Raw genomic sequence first — 26,163 nt, forward strand, 5'->3', positions numbered from 1 at the left:
CTGCATTTTGTTGAGGGGTCATAGGAAATTCTTCACCACATTTACTTTTTCTTCTTGGGGCAGCACTAAACCCCTCCTGATACAAAAACCAGATACCGTGCCTTTGTTAGGCTTAGGTGGCATTTGCGGGCAGTGATTCCAGCCTTTCGTAAGGTGGTCAGCACTGAGGTGAGAAGCTGCTGCCACACTGACACCTCTGCTAAATGTTGAACACGTTCATCTATGCCCGGGGGCCCAACCGTCTCAGCCCGATGGTAATGCCTTGTGGAAGTTGCATGCATTCTCCACCAATGCAGCAGGGCAGGGGGAAGGCACAACACAGACAGATGTTGAAATGCTCAGAGGGCTCTTTATTTACAATAGTGGAGGAGTGGGGCAGTGAGAGTGGCTGTGGCGTCCTCTGGGTCTTCTTGGATGCTCCTTGTGATTTTGTGAGCGTAGGTGGACTCAGGGAATAGTTTTGCTTGCGGTGGTGGTGAGAGTGTTGTTGGCTTGGCCTGGTCTTCAGTCGCTTCACACATTAGACAGGTCAGTGCACATTGGAATCCTCTCCCTCTAACTGGGGCTTGCTGTGCCCTTTATATCTCTCTCCTCCTGATGAGCTGGTTGGGGGCAGCTGTCTCCAATTAGTGCAGCTGTAATTGCTGTTGCCAGGGGCGATGCTAATTGAATGATGGGCACCTTGTCACAATGCTTAGACCAACCATCTAACCTAACTATCTAACCTAACATACACTTACAAACACCCCCCCCCCCCCACACACACACTCTTGTTCTCTCTCAAACTCATGCACACTACAAACAAATCTGTATTTCTATCTTTGAACAGATTCAATTATAGATGCACAAATATTCTGTTAATATAGTGCATATTATGTTAGAAATATTAATTCTCTTTGTAGCTTTTAGAGTAAGAGCCTCATATAAGATGATAAGAGACTTATGATTGAGAGTTTCTGATTGCATATAAAGCACTATATGAATGTAGATTTCTGAATGAAACTCAGCAGACAGTGAGTTGAATGTTATTTGAGTGACAGCTGTATGGCTCCTGTCATATAAAGATGTTGTGCTCGTGGAAAAATAATAAAGCAGAAAAGAGCATCATTTCAGAAGAAGAGATGCTGATGAAGATGTTCTAGTGATCAAGCAGCAGATTGAAGCTCTGAAGCTCCTGAAAGAGATCAACTGTGTTCAGCAGCGATACTGTGAGTGTTTGTACAGAATTCATTTAGTGAATCGAGTGTTAAATCAGCGCAGAAAGAAAAATAAAGCAGATGATCAGGAGACGGATTCATTCGGAGTGAATTCAGCCTCTGTGTTTGATTCTGCTGATCTCAATCACATTCATGATTATTCATACTGTCATCAGTTCACATCAGGATTCAGAAACCAGTTCAGGATCAAATGAGTCACTAATGGACTTTTATTACATTTGATGAGCAGTTTACAATAGAAATATTAAAGCACACATATTACTCTGTTTATTTAAAAATCAGAACAGTATGAGTGTCTGATCTAGATTCATAACTTCTGTATGACAATGAAAAACGAATTAAAAATTAATTCAAATGTAATGATGTGAGATTTTTTGATTTTTTTTTGTTGTTGTGATCATAAGGAGTATTTTTTTCATTTGATATCACACAGAGACACTGAGGAATCATCATCAATCATAAACCCAGCACAGAGGGGTTCAGTGAATGTGGTGTTGAATGTATGTATGTGTGTGAGTGTGTGTGCGTCAGAGACGCTGTAGAAGGACAGTGAGCCGGCCGACACGTCCACATACACTCCTGCTCTCTTACAGGATGAATAGATGGCAGGTATATCAGTGTCGTTATTATTGTGATGTACAGTGAATATGTTATCAGTGCAGATCAGACTCCAGGATTTGTCATTGTATCCAAACCAACAGCCACTCACTCCTTTCCTGTTGATTCCTTTATATGACACTGATATAACAGCATCATTTCCGCTCCATTCAGTCTCCCAATAACAGCGTCCAGTCAGACTCTCAACACTCAGAACCTGAGGAGCCTCATCAAATCTCTCTGGATGATCAGGATACGGCTGATGATCTTCCACACATGTGATCTTCTTGTTCTCATCAGACAGAATGAGTCGAGTGTGTGCTGTGTTTGGATCCAGTGTGATATCACAGGCATCTGAACACAAGAAGAGAGAAACATCAAGAACAACACAACACTGAAGATGTCTGTGTGTTTACAGCTTTGATTAGATTTGCAAAGTCCAGAATCTCCTCACTATTCACAGATGTCCTCACTATTCACAGATGTCTTCACTATTCACAGATGTCCTCACTATTCACAGATGTCTTCACTATTCACAGATGTGCTCACTATTCACAGATGTGCTCACTATTCACAGATGTGCTCACTATTCACAGATGTCCTCAATGTTCACAGATATCCTCAATGTTCGCAGATGTCCTCACCTATTCACAGATGTCTTCGCTATTCACAGATGTGCTCACTATTCACAGATGTCCTCACTATTCACAGATGTCCTCAATGTTCACAGATGTCTTCACTATTCACAGATGTCGTCACTATTCACAGATGTCTTCACTATTCACAGATGTGCTCACTATTCACAGATGTGCTCACTATTCACAGATGTCTTCACTATTCACTGATGTATTCACTATTCACAGATGTGCTCACTATTCACAGATGTCTTCACTATTCACAGATGTATTCACTATTCACAGATGTGCTCACTATTCAAAGATGTGCTCACTATTCACAGATGTCTTCACTATTCTCAGATGTGCTCACTATTCACAGATGTCTTCACTATTCACAGATGTGCTCACTATTCACAGATGTGTTCACTATTCACAGATGTCTTCACTATTCACAGATGTCTTCACTATTCACAGATGTGCTCACTATTCACAGATGTGCTCACTATTCACAGATGTGCTCACTATTCACAGATGTGCTCACTATTCACAGATGTGCTCACTATTCACAGATGTCCTCAATGTTCACAGATCTCCTCAATGTTCACAGATGTCCTCAATGTTCGCAGATGTCTTCACTATTCACAGATGTATTCACTATTCAGAGATGTGCTCTCTATTCACAGATGTGCTCACTATTCACAGATGTCTTTACTATTCACAGATGTGCTCACTATTCACAGATGTGTTCACTATTCACAGATGTGTTCACTATTCACAGATGTGCTCACTATTCACAGATGTGCTCACTATTCACAGATGTCTTCACTATTCACAGATGTGCTCACTATTCACAGATGTCTTCACTATTCACAGATGTCTTCACTATTCACAGATGTGCTCACTATTCACAGATGTGCTCACTATTCATAGATGTCTTCACTATTCACAGATGTCTTCACTATTCACAGATGTGCTCACTATTCATAGATGTCTTCACTATTCACAGATGTGCTCACTATTCATAGATGTCTTCACTATTCACAGATGTATTCACTATTCACAGATGTCTTCACTATTCACAGATGTGCTCTCTATTCACAGATGTCCTCACTATTCAAAGATGTCTTTACTATTCACAGATGAGTTCACTATTCACAGATGTGCTCACTATTCACAAATGTCTTCACTATTCACAGATGTCTTCACTATTCACTGATGTATTCACTATTCATAGATGTCTTCACTATTCACAGATGTGCTCACTATTCACAGATGTCTTCACTATTCACAGATGTGCTCACTATTCACTGATGTATTCACTATTCACAGATGTCTTCACTAATATAGTGAAAGCTGTGTTTCAATGTTAAAGTGTAATGATAGCAGGTTTCTGCAGCAGCGGCTTGGATTGGTTCCCGCTGACAGACACTGCTTTCAGATGATTCTCTGTGTGTTTGTGTGTCTGTGAAGAGCATCAACGCTTTCTCTTTACAGTGTGTTTTTTAAAACAGCAAAAGATAAAAGTATTTACACAAGCAATATAAACATAACTATAAACTCTAAGACATAAAATATAATTAATCAATTAACAAATCTAAATAAACAAAGACTGAAAGCGAAAATTTAACTGGCAGTGAGATCAATTAATAATTAAAAGTCCAGCTGTCAGAAAAACTACATGACAAAACAAAAATGATTTTTCAAAAGTGTGATTTACTGAGGAAACTGAAGCATGATAAATATAGATTAATAAAATACCAGAAAAATAAAATTATAAATATATATCATTTAAAAAACTTCTGCCAACCAATGTAGTATTTAAACAACAAATTAATCAAAGTTATTACTGATTCGGCCACAAACGGGGGAAAGTAATAATGAACTAGTTTCCAGTAAGCAGGGTAACACATGTCCAGTAAAGTGAGTGTGTGAGTGTGTGTGTGTGTGTGTGTGTGTGTGTGAGAGAGAGAGAGAGAGAGCGAGAGAGAGAGAGAGAGCATCAAGGAGATGGATATTATAATTCTACAGGAGACATGGAGCAGGGCAGACACAATCACCCGCTGCCCACCCAACTACAGAGAAATCATCCTACCATCACAAAAACTCAACACAGTCCGACAGGGAAGAGACTCATGAGGACAAATAATCTAGTACAAATCAAAACTCCACAACCACATCAACACAGTAAAGCAATGCAAATACTACACCTGGCTTAAAATCCACAAGGAACTGCTCCCATCCAGAAAAGATATAAACCTGTGTGCCATATACATCCCCCCATCAGAGTCCCCCTACTTCAGCGAAGACATGTTCTCCACATTAGAGGAAGAGACAAGCCACTTCCAGGCCCAGGGAAACGTGCTCATCTGTGGAGACCTGAACGCAAGAACAGGACTACAGCCGGACTTCACCAACACACAAGGGAGCAAATACATCAACATCAAACTGACTGTCTTTAATAACACATTCTCCCATATCCACAGAAATAACCATGATCATATAGTAAATAACAATGGGAAAGACCTCCTGCAGCTCTGTCGAAGCCTGGGTCTGTATACCATCAATGGTAGGTTACGAGGAGACACTTTAGGGAGATTCACATTTAGCTCACCTCTGGGGAATAGCACAGTTGATTATATGATAACAGACATAGATCCTTCGTCTCTCAGATCATTCACTGTTAGAGAACTAACCCCTCTGTCTGATCACAGTCAAATCACTGTGTATCTCAAAAAAACAGAAAATAACACAATAACACAAAGTCCAGTAAACTGTACAACATCAGAAAACCATACAGATGGGCTGAAAACAGCGCTGAAGAATACCAGAAAGCACTTAGCAGCCAAAAATACAAGCGCTGAGAGATAACTTTCTAAATAACACCTATGCTCACACTAATGAAGGTGTCAATCTTGTGGTCAAAGATTTAAATTACATATTTGAAAAATCAGCAAAACAACCCAAATTGAAAACAAAAAATTGAAAAAATCAAATACCCAAAAATGACAAAAATTTGTTTGATCAGGACTGCCAAACTATTCACAAAAAACTAAGAACACTGTCAAATCAGAAACGCAGAGATCCAAATAATGCAGAGATCCTTCTTCTTTCCTGCGAAACACTAAAACAATACAAACATACACTCAGAACCAAAAAACACAATACACCCAAAAACAACTCACAATAATTGAGAAATCACTGAACACAAACCAGTTTTGGAATAATTGGAACAATCTGAAAAAAAAAAAAACTGATCATGAAGAATTGGCAATCCAAAATGGAGAAATATGGGAAAGTAATTTCCAAACATTGTTTAATAAAGCACAAACAGACACAAACTGTAAACAAAACCAAACCATCAACCAATTGGGAAAACTAGAATTAGCAATCAAAGATAACCAAAAATCCATTAGATTTCCCAATAATTGATAAAGAACTTAAAGAAAAAATCAAAAACCTCCAACTCAAAAAAGCATCTGGACCTGATGGAATATTAAATGAAATGAAAGAACATACAAGCAGTAAATTCCAATGAGCCATTCTAAAACTATTCAATGTGATTCTGAGTGTAGGTTACTTCCCTGACATCTGGAATCAAGGCTTGATAACAGGGAGATAAATTTGATCCTAACAACTACAGAGGCATCTGTGTGAGCAGCAACCTGGGAAAGTTATTCTGTAGCATAATAAATGCTTGACTATTAGACTTCATCACCACACACAATGTACTGAGCAGAAGTAAAATTAGATTTTTACCAAATTACCGTACATCTGACCACATCTATACATTACATACTCTAATTGAAAAACATGTTAATCAAGATAAAGGTAAAATATATGCATGCTTTATTGACTTTAAAAAAGCTTTTGACTCAGTTTGGCACCAATTTATTTTACCTATTTTACAAACGTATTGAAAGCAGCATAGGAGGTAAAACCTATGACCTTATCAAATCAATGTACACTGAAAGTAAATGTGGCGTAAAAATTGGCACCAAACGTGCAAGGTATCTTTCCCAGGAGTGTGGAGTGAGACAGGGCTGCTGCTTAAGCCCAACATTATTTAACATTTACATCAATGAACTGGCGAGCAGTCTGGAGCGATCACCCTACACACCTCACAGATCAGATCTGCTTCTGCTGTCTCCACTCAACATGCTTTACAGCAGAACCTGGACCTGCTAGAACAATACTGCCAGACCTGAAGAAAACCAAAATCATGATCTTTCAGAAAAGATCCAGATCCCAGGGAACATTAGGCACTAACCAGATAACACACACATCACACTACAACTACCTGGGTTTGAAAATCACATCCACAGGAAACTTTAATCATGCTGTGAATGAATTGAGAGATAAAGCAAACAGGGCCTTCTACGCCATAAAACAGAAATGTCCTATAGAAATCCCTATTAGAATTTTGGATGAAAATATTAGAATCAGTAATTGAGCCCGTTGTCCTCTATGGCAGTGAGGTGTGGGGTCCACTGACAGATCCAAATCAAGATTTCACCAAATGGGAAAAACATCCAATTGAGACCCTGCATGCAGAACTCTGTAAAATATATATTACACGTGCACCGGCACACAACAAATAACACATGCAGGGCAGAATAAGGCAAATATCCTCTAATCATAAAGATACAAAAAAGGGCAATTAAATTCTGGAAACATCTGAAACTCAGTGACCCCCAATCATATCATTATAAAGCCCTGCAACACCAAGAGATGAGCAAAGAAAGCAGCTGATCCAGAGCTTCAGTCCTGATGCTTCACTAACATCTACTAATGCTCTGAATCACATCAGAATCAATCAGATCACTGCACACATCAAACACAAACACAACAACAGAGTAAAGTGCAATTTTGGGTGAGTAGAGTATGGCAGAGTATCTGTACACAGTGTCAGATAAGAAACTGAGAAGCACGCTGACCAGATACAGACTCAGCGGACACAAGCTGATGATAGAGACGGACAGAGATTGTGTTCACACTGTGATCTGAATCAGATGGAAACAGAACTGCACTTCCTAACATAATGCTCCAAATACACGGACATACGGACAGTGTTCTGTGATCAAATACAGCAGATCCATCAGACATTTAAAACTCTCTCAAACCAGGAGAAACTGTGGTATCTGTGAGGAGAACACAAGAACTGCTGTGTGTTTGCTGCTCAATATGTGTCTGTCTGTCACCAGAGAAGAGAAAATACTCAACCTGCCCTGATCTGATGTGTCCAGCACATGGAGATTATGTTATGCCATATTACTTTATTATATTACTTAGATGTATATTGTGCCTCTGTAAATCTAATACTTTATCTTATTTTATTTCTAACATATACACTTACACTAATTCATTTTGCACTACATGCTTAATACTTTTTTATATATTTTTATTATTACTATTATTCTTTTTCTTTCTGTTAATACATATGTGCACTATTTGTAAGCAGCCCAGCTGCAACTGCTTTCGCGATACAAATGTACAGTTTTTGTCATCCCAATAAAGCATACCTGAATTGAAATTGAAATTGAGAGCAAGAGAGAGAGAGAGAGAGAGTGTGTGTGTGTGTGAACATGTTTATGAGGACACAAATTTGTATAATGACATGGTTATGACATAGGTATTACAATGAGGAGGTGATTTATGAGGACATTTTCAGTGTTCCCATAATTCGAAAGGCTTATAAATTTTTCAGAATGAGTTTTTTTGAAAATCCAAAAATGCACAAATTTTCATGTGAGGGTTAAGGTTAGGTGTAGGGTTGGTGTAGGGAATAAAAAATACAGTTTGTACAGAATAAAAACCATTACGCCTATGGAGAGTCCCCGTAAACCACATAAACCAACATGCGTGTGTGTGTGTGTGTTTGTAGACCTACACTTTCGTGGTCCTGCTCTCATCATCTTCTCTCCTCCATGATCCACACTATAAACACACAAATACAGGTTCATAAGTTGACACTCATATAATCAGACTGAGTGAATAGTGTGTATATTTGGTGTATATCTGTCCGTATATCTGGGAGAAATCAGGAAAACGCAGCTTAAACAAGAGGTGGACTGCTTTAAAACATTTCCATGCTGTGAGGAAAGACTGGAGGATTCTGGGAGAAACTGCTTGGAGGAAAGAGTGGAGAGATGCTTCGAGGAGAGGTTTTGATGGATGTGTTACAGGAATATTATGGCTGGTTTCCAGCGAGCAGTGCGGTTCAGTACAGTACAATACAGCAGGATTCGGGAGGGTAAACCCTGATCCGGCTACAGTACCCTTTCTTGATAGCTGTGGAGTGTGCTGGAGATTATTGATCAACGTCATTCTCCTGAGAAGAAGCGCAGCTTTGTGTTTGTGCTCTCTGATGTAAACAAGCTCAACCAGTGGAGTAGAGAGTCGGCCCCAGGCCCTTACACAAACACATCTGTACGCCCCCGGGCCCTTACACAAACACAACTGTACGGCCCCCAAACCTTACAGGTTCATGTGAGCTCCAGTGCTCCTTATTGTTGTCTTTTCTGAGCTAAATTAAAAACATTACAGGACTATTTATTGTATTTATTGACAAATAGATATAACCGTGAAGGTGCCAGAGGAGTCAGGTGCTCGTCCTCGGAGCTGCGTGATCCTGTTCGCCGGCTGGCTGAGTGCAAGGGGATTCGGTGTCCGGTGCTTGGGTGGCGGGCTGGTCGGTCAGCAGCTTTCTGGAAGGATAAGAGACACAACATTAGTTGGCTTGTCATCTGGAGATCCTCTCTCCCTGTGTCATCTTCGAGCGCAGCTTTTATAGTCCTCTCCTCATCCTCTTCAGCTGGGACCGATCAGCCCGCGGTGATCGCATGCAGGTGAATCTCCTTCATTGCCAGGGCGATGCTGATAGGTGCCCGGGACACGGCTCACACTCCCCCCCCCCAAGCGTCGTCCTGGTTCCTCAGGCGAGGGGGGAGGAAGAATACCTGACAGACCTGCGAAAGCTGTCCACAGGCGGGAGAGTCCATCCGCATTGGCGTTGGCGGTTCCAGCTCGATGTCGCACATCAAAGTGGAAGTCCTGGAGCGCCAGGAACCACCGTGTCACCCGGGCATTGGTGTCCTTAGCCCGGGCCATTCATTGTAACGGGGCGTGATCGGTGACGAAGGTGAATTTCCGTCCCAGTAGATAGTATTTCAGCTCCAGGACTGCCCACTTGATGGCCAGCGCCTCCTTCTCTACTGCCGCGTACCGTTGTTCCATTGTGGACAGCTTTCGGCTGATGTAGACCACCGGGTGCTCCTCACCGTCTTGTACTTGGGATAGTACGGCTCCCACCCCGGTGTCGGATGCGTCCGTCTGCAATAAGAAGGGACAGTTAAAGTTGGGAGCGCGCAACACTGGCTCAGACGTGAGCGCCGCTTTTATCCTTCTGAACGCTTCTTCTTCCTGGGTTAAGTTGGTAGCCTTCTCCGGCTGTCCCTTCTTAGTGAGGTCTGTCAGGGCTGTCGCTAGGGAGGGGAAGTTAGGTATAAAACATCTGTAGTAACCAGCCAACCCCAAAAAGGCCCTACCTGTTTCTTGGAGGAGGGCCTCGGGGCCGAGAGAATGGCTGCCACTTTTCCCTTTTGCGGACGGATCAGGCCCCGGCCCACCTGGAAACCGAGGTATTTTGCTTCAGGTAGGGCGAGGTGGCATTTCTTGTGGTTGGCGGTGAGCCCCGCCCGCCGCAGTTCGAGAAGCACCCTCCGGAGCCGCTCCAGATGGTCCTCCCAGGTCTCCGAGTGGATGACGACATCATCGATGTAGGCTGCTGCATAAGCTTGATGGGGTCTCAGCACGATGTCCATCATCCGTTGGAAGGTCGCCAGAGCTCCGTGCAGCCCGAAGGGGAGAACCTGGTAATGCCTGTGGCCACTGGGGGTGGAGAAGGCTGTCTTCGGTTTGGCGGCTTCCGTTAATGGCACCTGCCAGTAGCCTTTGGTGAGATCGAGCGTGGATATGAACCGGGCTCTCCCCAGCCGCTCCAGCAGCTCATCGACACGGGGCATCGGGTATCCATCGAACTCGGAGACCTCGTTTAGGCGGCGGAAGTCGTTACAGAACCGAGGGTGCCATCCGGCTTTGGGACCATGACTATGGGACTGGACCAGGGACTGCGGGAGGGCTCGATGATCCCTAGCTTCAGCATCTCCCGTACCTCCCTTTCGACTGTGTGTCGCCGGGCCTCCGGGATTCGGTAGGGCCGCTGTTGCACAATGGTCCCTGGAGGTGTGCGTACGTCATGCTGGAGTATGCGGGTCCGCCCGGGACGTGGGGAGAACACATCAGAGAATTGACCGACCAGATGTTGGAGCTCAGTCTTCTGGGCGGCCGACAGGTGGGGGCTGACGTCAACAACCACGGGTGAGGAGGCGGCTAGGGCCGCAACCTGAGTCCTCGTCCCCTCCCAGCATTTCAGGAGATTGATGTGGTATAGTCGACTTTCCTTCCGGCGTCCCGGCTGGCGTACTCTGTAAGTCACGGGCCCCACTTTCTCTGTGATGATGTACGGGCCTTGCCATTTGGTGAGAAATTTGCATGCTGCTGTTGGGACGAGGACTAGGACGTAATCACCTGGCTGGAATTCCCGTGGTTGGGCCGCCCGGTAGTATCGACGACGTTGGGCTTCTTGGGCTGCCGCCAGGTGTTCCCGGACGAGGGGCATGATGCGGTCGAGCCTTTCCCTCATCTCGCTCACGTGCTCGATCGTGGTCCAATGGGCGGTCGGCTGCTGCTCCCAGGCCTCTTTGGCGACATCGAGCAGGCCACGGGGCTGCCGCCCAAACAGAAGCTTGAAAGGTGTAAATCCTGTGGAGGCCTGGGGGACTTCCCGGATGCCGAAGAGGACGTATGGCAGCATTTGGTCCCAATCCCGTCGGTCGTCCACAGCCACCTGCTTTAACGTCTGATTAAATCTTTCGACCAGTCCACCGGTCTGAGGGTGGTAGACGGTGGTCCAAAGCTGCTTTACCTTAAGGAGGCGGCAGAGGTCAGCCATCTCCCGGGGTATGCCGACCCGGCTGCACAGCAGGAAGAGCTCCTGGGCGATGGCCTTGGATGTGGCTTTGCGCAATGGAATGGCTTCGGGGTACCGGGTCGCATAATCCACGATGACTAATATGTGTTCATGTCCCCGGCCGAACTTTGGCAGTGGCCCTACTAGGTCCATTCCTATCCGCTCAAAGGGCACCTCGATGATGGGCAGCGGGATTAGCGGAGCTGGGGGAGGAGTATGTGGCGACGTCTGTTGGCAGTCCGGACAAGCCTGACAAAACCGCTTGATCTCCGCCTCCATGCCGGGCCAATGGAACCTGTCTCGGATTCGTTGTGTAGTGTTCTGCGCCCCTAGGTGGCCAGCCATAGGATGGGAATGGGATAGCTCGACGATCGTCTGTGTCCTCGTGTGTGGGACTACCAGGAGCTTCACCTCCTCCCCTTTGCTGTGCGACACAGTACAGCAGGCCATTCTGGACCACGAAGTGTGGGGTTGGGTGTGGTGGTGGTTGGACCTCTTTCCCCTCAACCACTCTCGCCTGCTTCCAGCAGTGCTTCAGCTGATTGTCCCCAAGCTGCTCCTTCACAAAATTTCCCCCACCCCTGACCTGCTGGAACACATCATAGAAAAGGTTAGAACTTTGGGGGGGGGCTCACCATCTCGGGCGCTGTCCAATGCCAGGAGGGCAGGGCGCCGTCGGAGACCTCGGCTGAAGTTCTTCCTCTTCTGGCGGTTCCCGGCAGGGCTGGCAGGTTGGGTGACTTGGGCGAGCAGTTGTTCAAAGCCTGGCCAGTCTCTTCCCAGCAGGACGGGTACGGGCAAGTCCTTGACCACGCCCACTTCCAGTGGCCAGGTGCCTGTCCTAGTGGAGAGGGTCACCCGTCGGGTTGGTACATTCTGGGTGTCCCCGTGGACGCAAGTGATGGATAGGCGGGCTTTGGTTCCCATCCGTGGGGGAAACATGGAGGACTGGACCAGGCTTACCGCGCTACCAGAGTCCAACAGGGCTGTATACGGACGGCCGTTAATGAAAACCTCGGTCTGGGGTGCCTCTCGCGGCAGCTCCAAATGGACGGCACAGCCTGCCAGCCAGGCGTGATTGGGAGAGGGTGGTGGCTCCGTTGGCATCGGCTCGTCTTGCATGCAGGGAACCGCCGACCTGCTGGCTGTGCGCTGGGTGCCCTCTGGCATGCGTCGCTCCTGGTACACCCTCCGGGGAAATGGCAGTGCTCGCTCCCCAGCCTCTCGTCGCATCGTCATCTCCGCTAGCTCAACGGCCTCGACGAGCTCTCCCACGGTGTGTGGATTCCGCATTCCGGCCGCCTGCCGAAGGGGCCGTGGCAGGGCATGCAAATACCGGTCCACGACGACATGTTCGGCCACTCGGGCGGCGCTGGGGTCCCCGGTGAGCAACCAGTGATGGGCGAGGTGGTTGAGTTCGGCGGCTTGGGTGCGGGCTGGCAACCGACTGTTGTACTCCCATGTTCGGAATAATTGGGCCGCGGCGATGGGAGACAAACCTACGCGCGCCAGGATTTCCTTCCGTAGTTCGTCATATGATTCCTTTTGGCGCGCTGGCATGGAAAAGTAGGCCTGCTGGGGTTCCCCGGATAGCAACGGCGCCAGTATCCGCGCCCACTCTTCGCGGGGCCAGTCCTCTCGAGTGGCGATGGACTCAAACATGCCCAAATAATGTTCCACGTCGTCGTGGACAGTCATTTTTGGCAGGAGCTAAGTGGCTTGAGTGCGGGGGTCCGGCAGCGGAGCCCACTGAGCAGCCGCGAAGCTGAGAGCGGCGACTTCGCGCTCCGTTTCTCCTTGCCGAGTGGCCATATGCTCGACAATCTGCTGCTGTCGAATGCTTATTTCCGTCAGGTGTTTTAGAAGCTCTTCCATAGCTGGGGAGGGAGTCACCGCCTGACGAAAAACCAGAGGGGGAGAGAGAGGAAAAAAAACAAATTGGTGAGACAGTAGAGTCGTGTGTATCAGTGATTCTTCAGCAAGGTGCCCACATTCTCCACCAGTGTAGCGGGCTGAAGAATCACACGACAGGTTGAAGTGAAAATTGAAGCCCCGGAGGGTGTATTTATTGACAAATAGATATAACCGTGAAGGTGCCAGAGGTGTCAGGTGCTCGTCCTCGGAGCTGCGTGATCCTGTTCGCCGGCCGGCTGAGTGCAAGGGGATTTGGTGTCCGGTGCTTGGGTGGCGGGCTGGTCGGTCAGTAGCTTACTGGAAGGATAAGAGACACAACATTAGTTGGCTTGTCGTCTGGAGATCCTCTCTCCCTGTGTCATCTTCGAGCGCAGCTTTTATAGTCCTCTCCTCATCCTCTTCAGCTGGGACCGATCAGCCCGCGGTGATTGCGTGCAGGTGAATCTCCTTCGTTGTCAGGGCGACGCTGATAGGTGCCCGGGACATGGCTCACACTTTATTCTAAAAATGTTAATGCACTGAAACGCTGTCATATTGACTAAATGTCTGGATGCAAACACACTCTTGGCACAGCGGTGAAACACAAAACCAGTGGCTCCTGCAGCTGTACGACTGAACACACTGTGCACCATGAGCTCCTGAGAAACACTTGCCCTGCTAATATTACAGCAATTATCTGTATTTCTCTCATGACACTAATTAAGAATGAATCAATATTCTGAGTCAGTTCTTTCACTGAACTAAACACATTTGCTAATTTTCTCCTATTAAATTCAGATAAGACAGAGATATTACTTATTGGACCAAAAAACATTACACAGAATCTCGTAGATTACAATTTGCAATTAGACAGATGTACTGTTACTTTCTCTACTGAATCTGGGTGTTATATTAGATAGTAACTTGTCTTTTGAAAATCATATTTCCCATGTTACAAAAACAGCATTCTTCCATCTTAGAAACATTGCCAAGCTACGAAAACATGTTACCTGTTCCTGATGCAGAAAAGCTAGTTCATGCGTTCATGACCTCTAGACTGGACTATTGTAATGCAATGCTAGGTGCTTGTCCTGCATCCTCAATAAACAAGCTACAGGTAGTCCAAAATGTAGTGGCTAGAGTCCTTACCAGGTCAAGAAAATATGATCATACACTACCCCAATTTACACGGTCTGTGCACTGGCTACCTGTTCAGTTCCGTATCAGTTACAAAATATTATTACATACTTATAAGGCCCTTAATGGCTTAGCTCCTGCCCTTACCTAACTAGTCTTCTACCACACTACACCCATCACGCTCCCTAAGGTCACAAAACGCTGGACTTTTGATAGTACCTAGGATAGCAAAGTCCATCTAAAGGAGGTAGAGCTTTTTCGAATTTTGGCTCCCAAACTCTGGAATAGCCTTCCTGATATTGTTCGGGGTTCAGACACAATTTCTCTGTTTAAATCTAAATTAAAAACGCACCCCTTTGGCCAAGCATTCAAAATAATGCATCTCATAATTTTGGAATGCAGTTATATCTGATAAAATGCACATTATTATTCTTTAGCTTGGGTTAAACTAATTAATTTTACTTTGCTGGAACAGCAGCTACGCTAATTATGTCTTTATTTGTTTCTCTGTTTCTTCTGGATTTACATCCCATGGTAACTGCATAATTGCATAAATAACATGGCATAATTGGTGTTAATAGTGTAAATCGTCTGTTTGTTTACGTCTTTTATTGATTTTTCGGAACATTTCTGCCGTATGCACATAAACTGACAGTCATCACTGATAAACTACTTCTAAATATTGTAGAAATTTAATTTTCTGTAAAGTTGCTTTGCAATGATTTGTATCGTAAAAAGCGCTATACAAATAAACATGAAATGGTCTGAATGGAATGCAGAGAGAGGTGGAAGAAGGGAATGGAGGAGGAGCATAGCTTGAGCCGCTGGTGGAGGCAGCCTCATGCCAGCTTCTGTTGCAGGAGCTGCAGGCCACGGAAAGCTGTAGAGAGAGCTGGAGGAAAAGGCTGCGAACAGAGGGAGGGGGAGGAGGAAAGAGGTTTTTGCAGCGGTGGAATCTGGAGCACGGTCAGGCTCGCTGACAGCTCTAATGACTGTTTTGGAGGGTTAGCTGGCTGCAAAGAGACTTACAAAGAGTGTAAAGCTGCACTTTGTCCATTATCTGGGAAAACTGTACGTCTGCATTAATCAGCGCTTGTCTCAGCCTCCAAATTGTCCATTTTTTGATTGGAGGAATGGTTAGGTGTGGCTTGGACAAAAGAGGACGCTGGGGAGTGAGACTCTTTCTTTTCCGTCCGAACACGTAAGATGACGCCCACATGCTGAAGCTTGGGTCTCTCGGTGGGGCACTGAATCAATGATGAAACTGCCCTTTAACTGTCATTTTTCATTACTGACACACTGTTCTCCTAAATTAATGTTGTTCAGTTGCTTTGACACAATCTTTTTTGTTTAAAGCGCTATATAAATAAAGGTGACTTGACTTGACTTGACTTGACCTGGTGTGGAAGAAGTAGCTTTGGGGCCAGTGGGCTGTGATGGAGAACCCAGCTCATCATTAGAAGGGTAAAGTTGTATTTCTGACATTGTAGTGACCGGGTGAAAGCTGTCATGGGACAGAGGTCAGTTGGCTGTATATATATATGAAATATTACCATGCTAATTGATTAATCTGAACAAGCTCCTCCCAAATGTTGTTAATAAAACATAATTGAATGTAGATCTGCATCATTCACACACATGTTCAGTACGTCCAGTATTAGTGTTTGACATACAGTCATGCCCAAAAATAAGGGCACCCCTTGGTAAATATGATCAAAGAAAGCTGTGAAAATTAATCTGCATCGTTAATCCTTTTGATCTTTCATTAAAAAAATTCACAAAAATCTAAACTTTCATTGGATAATAAGAATTTAAAATGGGGGGAAATATCATTATGAAATAAATGTTTTTCTCTAATACACATTGGCCACAATTAAGAACACCCCTAGAAATTCTTATGAGTAAAAATAACTCTGAAGTATATTCCCATTCATATTCAGAATTTGAGTACTCCAGGCTGATTATGAACATGGAAATATATCCAGCCATTGCTTTCTGTTTCACAGAAATATAATAGTGGGAAAAAACAAGCCAAAATCCCCTTAATCATCCATCCCAATGAGGAAAAAACCAAAGAAATATATTTCGATGTGCAGCAAAAAGATAATTGAGACTTCACAAGTAGTGAAGTGGCTATAAGAAAAGAGCTAGAGCAGGGAGTGGAAATTCCCATGTAACCAGCAGGGCACTATAATTACAGAAGTTGCCAATCAACAGAAAGTGTGTACGAAACTCGCCTGGAAGAGGACGTGTGTCTTATATTGTCCTAAGCCTGGTGAGGAAGGTCAGTGTGGGTGGCTTAAGACTCTCCAAGGACTCACAGCTGGAGAATTGCAGAAAAATAGTTGAGTCTGGGGGGTCAGAAAACCTTAAAAAAAAAAATTGTCCAAACAGCACCTACGTCACCACATTTGGTTGTTTAGTGGAGCGGTTAACCCGTAGGGTTGGACATTCTGGGTGTCCCCGTGGACGCAAGTGATGGATAGGCGGGCTTTGGTTCCCATCCGTGGGGGAAAACATGGAGGACTGGGACCAGGCTTACCGCCTACCAGAGTCCAACAGGGTGTATACTGACGGCCGTTAATGAAAACCTCGGTCTGGGGTGTGCCTCAGCGCGCACAGCTCCAAATGGACGGCACAGCCTGCCCGCCAGGCGTGATTGGGAGAGGGTGGTGGCTCCGTTGGCATCGGCTCGTCTTGCATGGCAGGGAACCGCCGACTGCTGGCTGTGCGCTGGGTGCCCTCTGGCATGCGTCGCTCCTGGTACACCCTCCGGGGAAATGGCAGTGCTCGCTCCCCAGCTCTCGTCGCAATCGTCATCTCCTCTAGCTCAACGGCCTCGACGAGCTCTCCCACGGGTGTGTGGATTCCGCATTCGGCCGCCTGCCGAAGTGGCCGTGGCAGGCATGCAAATACCGGTCCACGACGACATGTTCGGCCACTCGGGCGGGCGCTGGGGTCCCCCCGGTGAGCAACCAGTGATGGGCGAGGTGGTTGAGTTCGGCGGCTTGGGCGCGGGTTGGCAACCGACTGTTATACTCCCATGTTCGGAATAATTGGGCGACCGCCCATGTTCGGGGAATAATTTGGGGCGATGGGAGACAAACCTACGCGCGCCAGGATTTCTTCTTCGTAGTTCGTCATATGATTCCTTTTGGCGCGCTGGCATGGAAAAGTAGGCCTGCTGGGGTTCCCCCCGATAGCCAACGGCGCCAGTATCCGCGCCCACTCTTCGCGGGGCCAGTCCTCTCGAGTGGCGATGGACTCAAACATGCCCAAATAATGTTCCACGTCGTCGTGGACAGTCATTATTTTGGCAGGAGCTAAGTGGCTTGAGTGCGGGGGTCCGGCAGCGGAGCCCACTGAGCAGCCGCGAAGCTGAGAGCGGCGACTTCGCGCTCTCCGTTTCTCTCCTTGCCGAGTGGCCATATGCTCGACAATCTGCTGCTGTCGAATGCTTATTTCCGTCAGGTGTTTTAGAAGCTCTTCCATAGCTGGGGAGGGAGTCACCGCCTGACGAAAAACCAGAGGGGGAGAGAGAGGAAAAAAAACAAATTGGTGAGACAGTAGAGTCGTGTGTATCAGTGATTCTTCAGCAAGGTGCCCACATTCTCCACCAGTGTAGCGGGCTGAAGAATCACACGACAGGTTGAAGTGAAAAATTGAAGCCCCGGAGGGTGTATTTATTGACAAATAGATATAACCGTGGGAAGGTGCCAGAGGTGTCAGGTGCTCGTCCTCGGAGCTGCGTGATCCTGTTCGCCGGCCGGCTGAGTGCAAGGGGATTTGGTGTCCGGTGCTTGGGTGGCGGGCTGGTCGGTCAGTCGCTTACTGGAAGGATAAGAGACACAACATTAGTTGGCTTGTCGTGCTGGAGATCCTCTCTCCCTGTGTCATCTTCGAGCGCCGCTTTTATAGTCCTCTCCTCATCCTCTTCAGCTGGGACCGATCAGCCCGCGGTGATCGCATGCAGGTGAATCCTCCTTCGTTGTCAGGGCGACGCTGATAGGTGCCCGGACATGGCTCACACTTTTATTCTAAAAATGTTAATGCACTGAAACGCTGTCATATTGACTAAATGTCTGGATGCAAACACACTCTTGGCACAGCGGTGAAACACAAAACCAGTGGCTCCTGCAGCTGTACGACTGAACACACTGTGCACCATGAGCTCCTGAGAAACACTTGCCCTGCTAATATTACAGCAATTATCTGTATTTCTCTCATGACACTAATTAAGAATGAATCAATATTCTGAGTCAGTTCTTTCACTGAACTAAACACATTTGCTAATTTTTCTCCTATTAAATTCAGATAAGACAGAGATATTACTTATTGGACCAAAAACATTACACAGAATCTCGTAGATTACAATTTTGCAATTAGACAGATGTACTGTTTACTTTCTCTACTGAATCTGGGTGTTATATTAGATAGTAACTTGTCTTTTGAAAATCATATTTTCCCATGTTACAAAAACGGCATTCTTCCATCTTAGAAACATTGCCAAGCTACGAAACATGTTACCTGTTCCTGATGCAGAAAAGCTAGTTCATGCGTTCATGACCTCTAGACTGGACTATTGTAATGCAATGCTAGGTGCTTGTCCTGCATCCTCAATAAACAAGCTACAGGTAGTCCAAAATGTAGTGGCTAGAGTCCTTACCAGGTCAAGAAAATATGATCATATTACCCCAATTTTACAGTCTGTGCACTGGCTACCTACTAAGTTCCGTATCAGTTACAAAATATTATTACATACTTATAAGGCCCTTAATGGCTTAGCTCCTGCTTACCTAACTAGTCTTCTACCACACTACAACCCATCACGCTCCCTAAGGTCACAAAACGCTGGACTTTTGATAGTAACTAGGATAGCGAAGTCCACTAAAGGAGGTAGAGCTTTTTCGCATTTGGCTCCCAAACTCTGGAATAGTCTTCCTGATAATGTTCGGGGTTCAGACACAATTTCTCTGTTTAAATCTAAATTAAAAACGCACCCCTTTGGCCAAGCATTCAAATAATGCATCTCATAATTTTGGACTGCAGTTATATCTGATAAAATGCACATTATTATTCTTTAGCTTGGGTTAACTAATTAATTTTACTTTGCTGGAACAGCAGCTACGCTAATTATGTCTTTATTTGTTTCTCTGTTTCTTCTGGATTTACATCCCATGGTAACTGCATAATTGCATAAATAACATGGCATAATTGGTGTTAATAGTGTAAATCGTCTGTTTGTTTTACGTCTTCTTTTATTGATTTTTCGGAACATTTCTGCCGTATGCACATAAACTGACAGTCATCACTGATAAACTACTTCTAAATATTGTAGAAATTTAATTTTCTGTAAAGTTGCTTTGCAATGATTTGTATCGTAAAAAGCGCTATACAAATAAACATGAAATGGTCTGAATGGAATGCAGAGAGAGGTGGAAGAAGGGAATGGAGGAGGAGCATAGGCTTGAGCCGCTGGTGGAGGCAGCCTCATGCCAGCTTCTGTTGCAGGAGCTGCAGGCCACGGAAAGGTGTAGAGAGAGCTGGAGGAAAAGGCTGAACAGAGGAGGGAGGAGAAAGAGGTTTTGCAGCGGTGGAATCTGGAGCACGGCTCAGGCTCGCTTATGGCTCTAATGACTGTTTTGGAGGGTTAGCTGGCTGCAAAGAGACTTACAAAGAGTAAAGCTGCACTTTGTCCATTATCTGGGAAAACTGTACGTCTGCATTAATCAGCGCTTGTCTCAGCCCCAAATTGTCCATTTTTTGATTGGAGGAATGGTTAGTGTGGCTGAGACAAAAGAGGACGCTGGGGAGTGAGACTCTTTCTTTTCCGTCCGAACACGTAAGCTGACGCCCACATGCTGAAGCTTGGGTCTCATCGGCTGGGGCACTGAATTCAATGATGAACTGCCTTTAACTGTCATTTTTCATTATTGACACACTGTTTTCCTAATTAATGTTGTTCAGTTGCTTTGACACAATCTTTTTTGTTTAAAGCGCTATATAAATAAAGGTGACTTGACTTGACTTGACTTGACGTTGTTTGGTTGATTTGGCTTTGTGTTTTTTGTTTTGTGATGTATATAAATGATGGTGATTTGAATTGGTAAAGTTGTATTTCTGACATTGTAGTGACCGGGTGAAAGCTGTCATGGGACAGAGGTCAGTTGGCTGTACGAGTAAACTGTATATATGAAATATTACCATGCTAATTGATTAATCTGAACAAGCTCCTCCCAAATGTTGTTAATAAAACATAATTGAATGTAGATCTGCATCATTCACACACATGTTCAGTACGTCAGTATTAGTGTTTGACATACAGTCATGCCCAAAAATAAGGGCACCCTTGGTAAATATGATCAAAGAAAGCTGTGAAAATTAATCTGCATCGTTAATCCTTTTGATCTTTCATTAAAAAAATTCACAAAAATCTAAACTTTCATTTGATAATAAGAATTTAAAATGGGGGGGAAATATCATTATGATATAAATGTTTTTCTACAATACACATTGGCCACAATTAAGAACACCCCTAGAAATTCTTATGAGTAAAATAACTCTGAAGTATATTCCCATTCATATTCAGAATTTTGAGTACTCCAGGCTGATTATGAACATGAAATTATCCAGCCATTGCTTCCTGTTTCACAGAAATATAAATAGTGGGGAAAACAAAGCCAAAATCCCCTTAATCATCCATCACAATGAGAAAAACCAAAGAATATATTTCTGATGTGCAGCAAAAGATAATTGAGCTTCACAAATTAGTGAAGTGGCTATAAGATAAGAGCTAGAGCAGTGAAAATTCCCATTTCCACCATCAGGGCAATAATTAAGAATTTCCAGTCAACAGAAAGTGTTACGAAACTGCCTGGAAGAGGACGTGTGTCTATATTGTCCTAATGCATGGTGAGGAGGTCAGTTTGAGTGGCTAAAGACTCTCCAAGGACCACAGCTGGAGAATTGCAGAAAATAGTTGAGTCTTGGGGTCAGAAAACCTTAAAAAAAAAATTGTCAAACAGCACCTACGTCACCACATGTTGTTTGGGAGGGTTACAAGAAAAATTCTCCTAGCTCATCCAAAAACAAAATTCCAGCATATTCAGTTATCAGACATGACTGGAATTTCAAATGGGACTGGCTTCTATGGTCAGATGAAACTAAAAAATGAGCTTTTTAGCAAGAAACACTCAAGATGGGTTTGGTGAAAACAGGGATAAAAAGTACCCTGGACATCTTGTTTAGATACATGGCATCATGGATTCTATCAAATACCAACAGATAAAAAATCTGTAAGTGACTGACTCTGTTAGAAATCTTATAATGGACCATGTTTGGATCATCCAACCGTACAATAACGCAAACACAAACCTCAAAAACAACACAGAAATGGGTCACTGGGCACAAAACCAAGCTTCTGCTATGGCCATTCCAGTTCCCTGACCCGCACCCTATAGAAAATGAGTGTGGTGAAATGAAGAGCAGCACCACCAACATGGAGCTGGGAATCTAAAGGGTCTGAAGTGATTCTGGATGAAGGAATGGTCTCTGATCTCTTGTCAGGTGTTCTCTAACCTCATCAGGCATTATAGGAGAACATTTAAAGCTGTAAAACTGGCAAATGGAGGTTTAAAAAAGAATTCAATAAACGGGTGTCCTTAATTGTGGCCAATGTGTATTAGAGAAAAACATTTATTTCATAATGATATTCCCCCCATATAAAATTTTTATTATCCAATGAAAGTTTTTTTTTAATAAAAGATCAAAAGGATTAACAATGCAGATTAATTTTCACAGCCTTCTTTGATCATATTAACCAAGGGTGCCCTTATTTTTGGGCATGACTGTACTTGAGTATCTGTAGTTTATAGTTTGGATCCTCCAGTTTGTGGTTGAGCAGCTGGACTCCTGGTTGTCCTGGGTGATTGTAGCTCAGATCCAGCTCTCTCAGGTGTGAGGGGTTTGAACTCAGAACTGAAGACAAATAACCACATCCTTCCTCTGTCACCATACAGCCAGACAACCTACAGACACAGACACAGAGACAGATCATCTACAGACACACAGAGACAGATCATCTACAGACACACAGTCAGATCATCTTCAGACACACACAGTCAGATCAGTTACAGACACACAGTCAGATCATCTACAGACACACAGACAGATCATCTACAGACACACACAGATCATCTACAGACACACAGAGAGAGATCATCTACAGAAACACACAGATCATCTACAGACACACAATCAGATCATCTACAGACACACAGTCAGATCATCTACAGACACACAGTCAGATCATCTACAGACACACACAGATCATCTACAGACACACAGAGAGAGATCATCTACAGACACACACAGTCAGATCATCTACAGACACACACAGTCAGATCATCTACAGACACACACAGTCAGATCATCTACAGACACACACTCAGATCATCTACAGACACACAGAGACAGATCATCTACAGACACACACAGTCAGATCATCTACAGACACAGAGGCAGATCATCTACAGACACACAGTCAGATAATCTATAGACACACAGTCAGATAATCTAAAGACACACACAGATCATCTACAGACACACACAGATCATCTACAGACACACAGACAGATCATCTACACACACACAGTCACATCATCTACAGACACACACACATACACTACAGACAAAAAGTCAGATCATCTACTGACACACAGATTATCTACAGATACACAGTCAGATCATCTACAGACACAAGATGTGAGATCATCTACAGGCACACAGTCAGATCATCTACAGACACACAGTCAGATCATCTAAAGGCACACACTGTCAGATCATCTACAGACACACAGACAGATCATCTACAGACACACACAGTGAGATCATCTACAGACACACACAGATCATCTACAGACACACACAGATCATCTACAGACACACAGTCAGATCATCTACAGACACACACAGTCAGTTCATCTACAGACACACAGTCAGTTCATCTACAGACACACAGACAGATCATCTACAGACACACACAGTCAGATCATCTACAGACATACACAGTCAGATCATCTACAGACACACACAGTCAGATCATCTACAGACACACACAGTCAGATTTGTCACAATACCAAAATTTGGACTTTGATGCGATACCTGACTAAAATATCTCGATACTACTACTGAACCGATACCATGACAAAAATTTACAAAAAAAAAGAAAGAAAGAAATCTCTCAGTTGACCAGTGTTGATTTTTGAGCATTTCCTCCTCCTTTAAAAATTAATAATCACATGCCAGTGCCACCACACAAGCCTATGGTGACCAAATACCAGTCTATGACTATGATACATCCAAGCCTACATCTATGTATATATCTTTACTACATTGGTAAGTTAGCTGAGGGCACGAGATGGGGTGTGAAATATGACCAAAATATTATTCAACACTAGGAGTAATTTTATTTCACAATAGCAATTTATATCATGATATAGTCATTTTTGTTATTAACAATAAGAACATAGATGCAAGTAACAAACAAAAGGACTAATACAATAAAACAAAGACACAAATGAAATAAACTGTGTTTTTAGGTACAGTAGGTCTATTTAACAGTAACATTGAAGAAAGAGATGATACAGAAATTGAATAAAATAATCATAATGTAAAAGTAAGCACTGCATAGTCTTCACTGCATGAATAAAACATTCATCATTTATCCTTATTAAAGCTAGTACAGTTAGTCAAGATTAGTGAGTGATTTTCTATTTTTCTTGATCAACATCGTAGAGACAGACAGTAGCAGGAATATTAGTCAGCTGTCACTTTAAGAGCTGCAAGGATACAATTTATTGATACACACGCGGACACTGTAATATGCTCTGGTCCCCTCCCTGCTTACCGTGGTGATGAGATACATAGCAGATTGTCATCACTCAATGGCTGGATGTCTAAGTGGTGCCCGCAGAATAACATAGGTTTCATAGACAATTGGACAAGCTTTTGGGGCAGACCTGACCTGTTGAAAAGAGATGGTCTTCATCCCTCCTGGGGTGGTGCCGCTCTTCTTTCTAGAAATATGGCACATAGTCTTAGAGTTTGTACTTGACTAACTGGGGCCCAGGTCAGGAAGCAGACAGACTGGCTAAACTGACTGTCTGTTAGCCGCCTCACATCACAGAAGTCAGTTAATTCTCAGCACATAGAGACTCTTTCACCTAGATATCACACTATAGAGACTGTGTCTGTTCCCCGGGCTAGAAAATACAAAAAACGTCCAAACCGATTTAAGAGCAACAATTTTATTGAGGTTCAACAAATAAAAAAACAGATGCAATACGGATAAACAAATGATAAAGCTTGGCTTATTGAATATCAGGTCCCTTTCTACGAAAGCACTTTTTTGTAAATAATATGATCACTGATCATAATCTAGATGCACTCTGTTTGACAGAAACCTGGCTAAAACCTGATGATTACATTATTTTAAATGAGTCTACACCCCAAGATTACTGTTTAAAACATGAGCCACGTCCAAAAGGTAAAGGGGGAGGTGTTGCTTCAATTTATAACAATGTTTTCAGGATTTCTCAGAGGGCAGGCTTCAAGTATAACTCGTTTGAAGTATTGGTGCTTAATATAACATTATCCAGAGAAACAAAATGTTAATGATAAATCCCCTGTGATGTTTGTACTGGCTACTGTATACAGGCCACCAGGGCACCATACAGACTTTATTAAAGAGTTTGCTGATTTTACATCCGAGTTAGTGCTGGCTGCAGATAAAGTTTTAATTGTTGGTGATTTTAATATCCATGTTGATAATGAAAATGATGCATTGGGATCAGCATTTATAGACATTCTGAACTCTATTGGGGTTAGACAACACGTCTCAGGACCCTACTCATTGTCAAAGTCATACTCTAGATTTAATACTGTCACATGGAATTGATGTTGATGGTGTTGAAATTATGCAGCCAAGCGATGATATCTCAGATCATTATTTAGTTTTGTGCAAACTTCATATAGCTAAAACTGTAAATTCTACTTCTTGTTACAAGTATGGTAGAACCATCACTTCTACCACAAAAGACTGCTTTGTAAGTAATCTTCCTGATGTATCCCAATTCCTTAGCATATCCAAAACCTCAGAACAACTTGATGATGTAACTGAAAACTATGGACTCTCTCTTTTCTAGCATTTTAAATACAGTTGCTCCTTTACGCTTAAGGAAGGTTAAGGAAAAGAGTCTGACACCGTGGTGTAATGAGCACACTCGCACCCTAAAGAGAGCAGCCCGGAAAATGGAGCGCAGCTGGAGGAAAACAACACTATAAGTTTTTCATATTGCTTGGAGGGAAAGTAACCTATCTTACAGAAAAGCATTGAAAACTGCTAAATCTGATTACTTTTCGTCTCTTTTAGAAGAAAACAAACATAACCCCAGGTATTTATTCAATACAGTGGCTAAATTAACAAAAAATAAAGCATCAACAAGTGTTGACATTTCTCAACATCACAGCAGTAATGACTTTATGTAAACTACTTTACTTCTAAAGTCGATACTATTAGAGATAAAATTGTAACCACTGCAGCCATCAGCTACAGTATCACATCAGACAGTGCACTATAGATCCCCTGAGGAACAGTTCCACTCATTCTCTACTA

The 26,163-nt window shown here is 43.9% G+C and overlaps 1 protein-coding gene across 1 annotated transcript in view; it reads right to left on the reverse strand.

The window, feature by feature from the left end:
- Positions 1-1,396: 1,396 nt before the first annotated feature.
- Positions 1,397-26,163, reverse strand: part of LOC109053284 (NACHT, LRR and PYD domains-containing protein 12-like) — a 51,425-nt gene continuing 26,658 nt past the window's right edge. The window contains 3 exon segments of the mRNA XM_042765846.1: positions 1,397-2,168; positions 8,319-8,365; positions 22,343-22,516. Of these exon segments, the coding sequence (XP_042621780.1) occupies positions 1,633-2,168; positions 8,319-8,365; positions 22,343-22,516 (757 nt within the window). The 3' untranslated portion in view covers positions 1,397-1,632.

This window comes from Cyprinus carpio, chromosome A1, assembly GCF_018340385.1.
Source record: "Cyprinus carpio isolate SPL01 chromosome A1, ASM1834038v1, whole genome shotgun sequence".
NCBI lineage: Eukaryota > Metazoa > Chordata > Actinopteri > Cypriniformes > Cyprinidae > Cyprinus > Cyprinus carpio.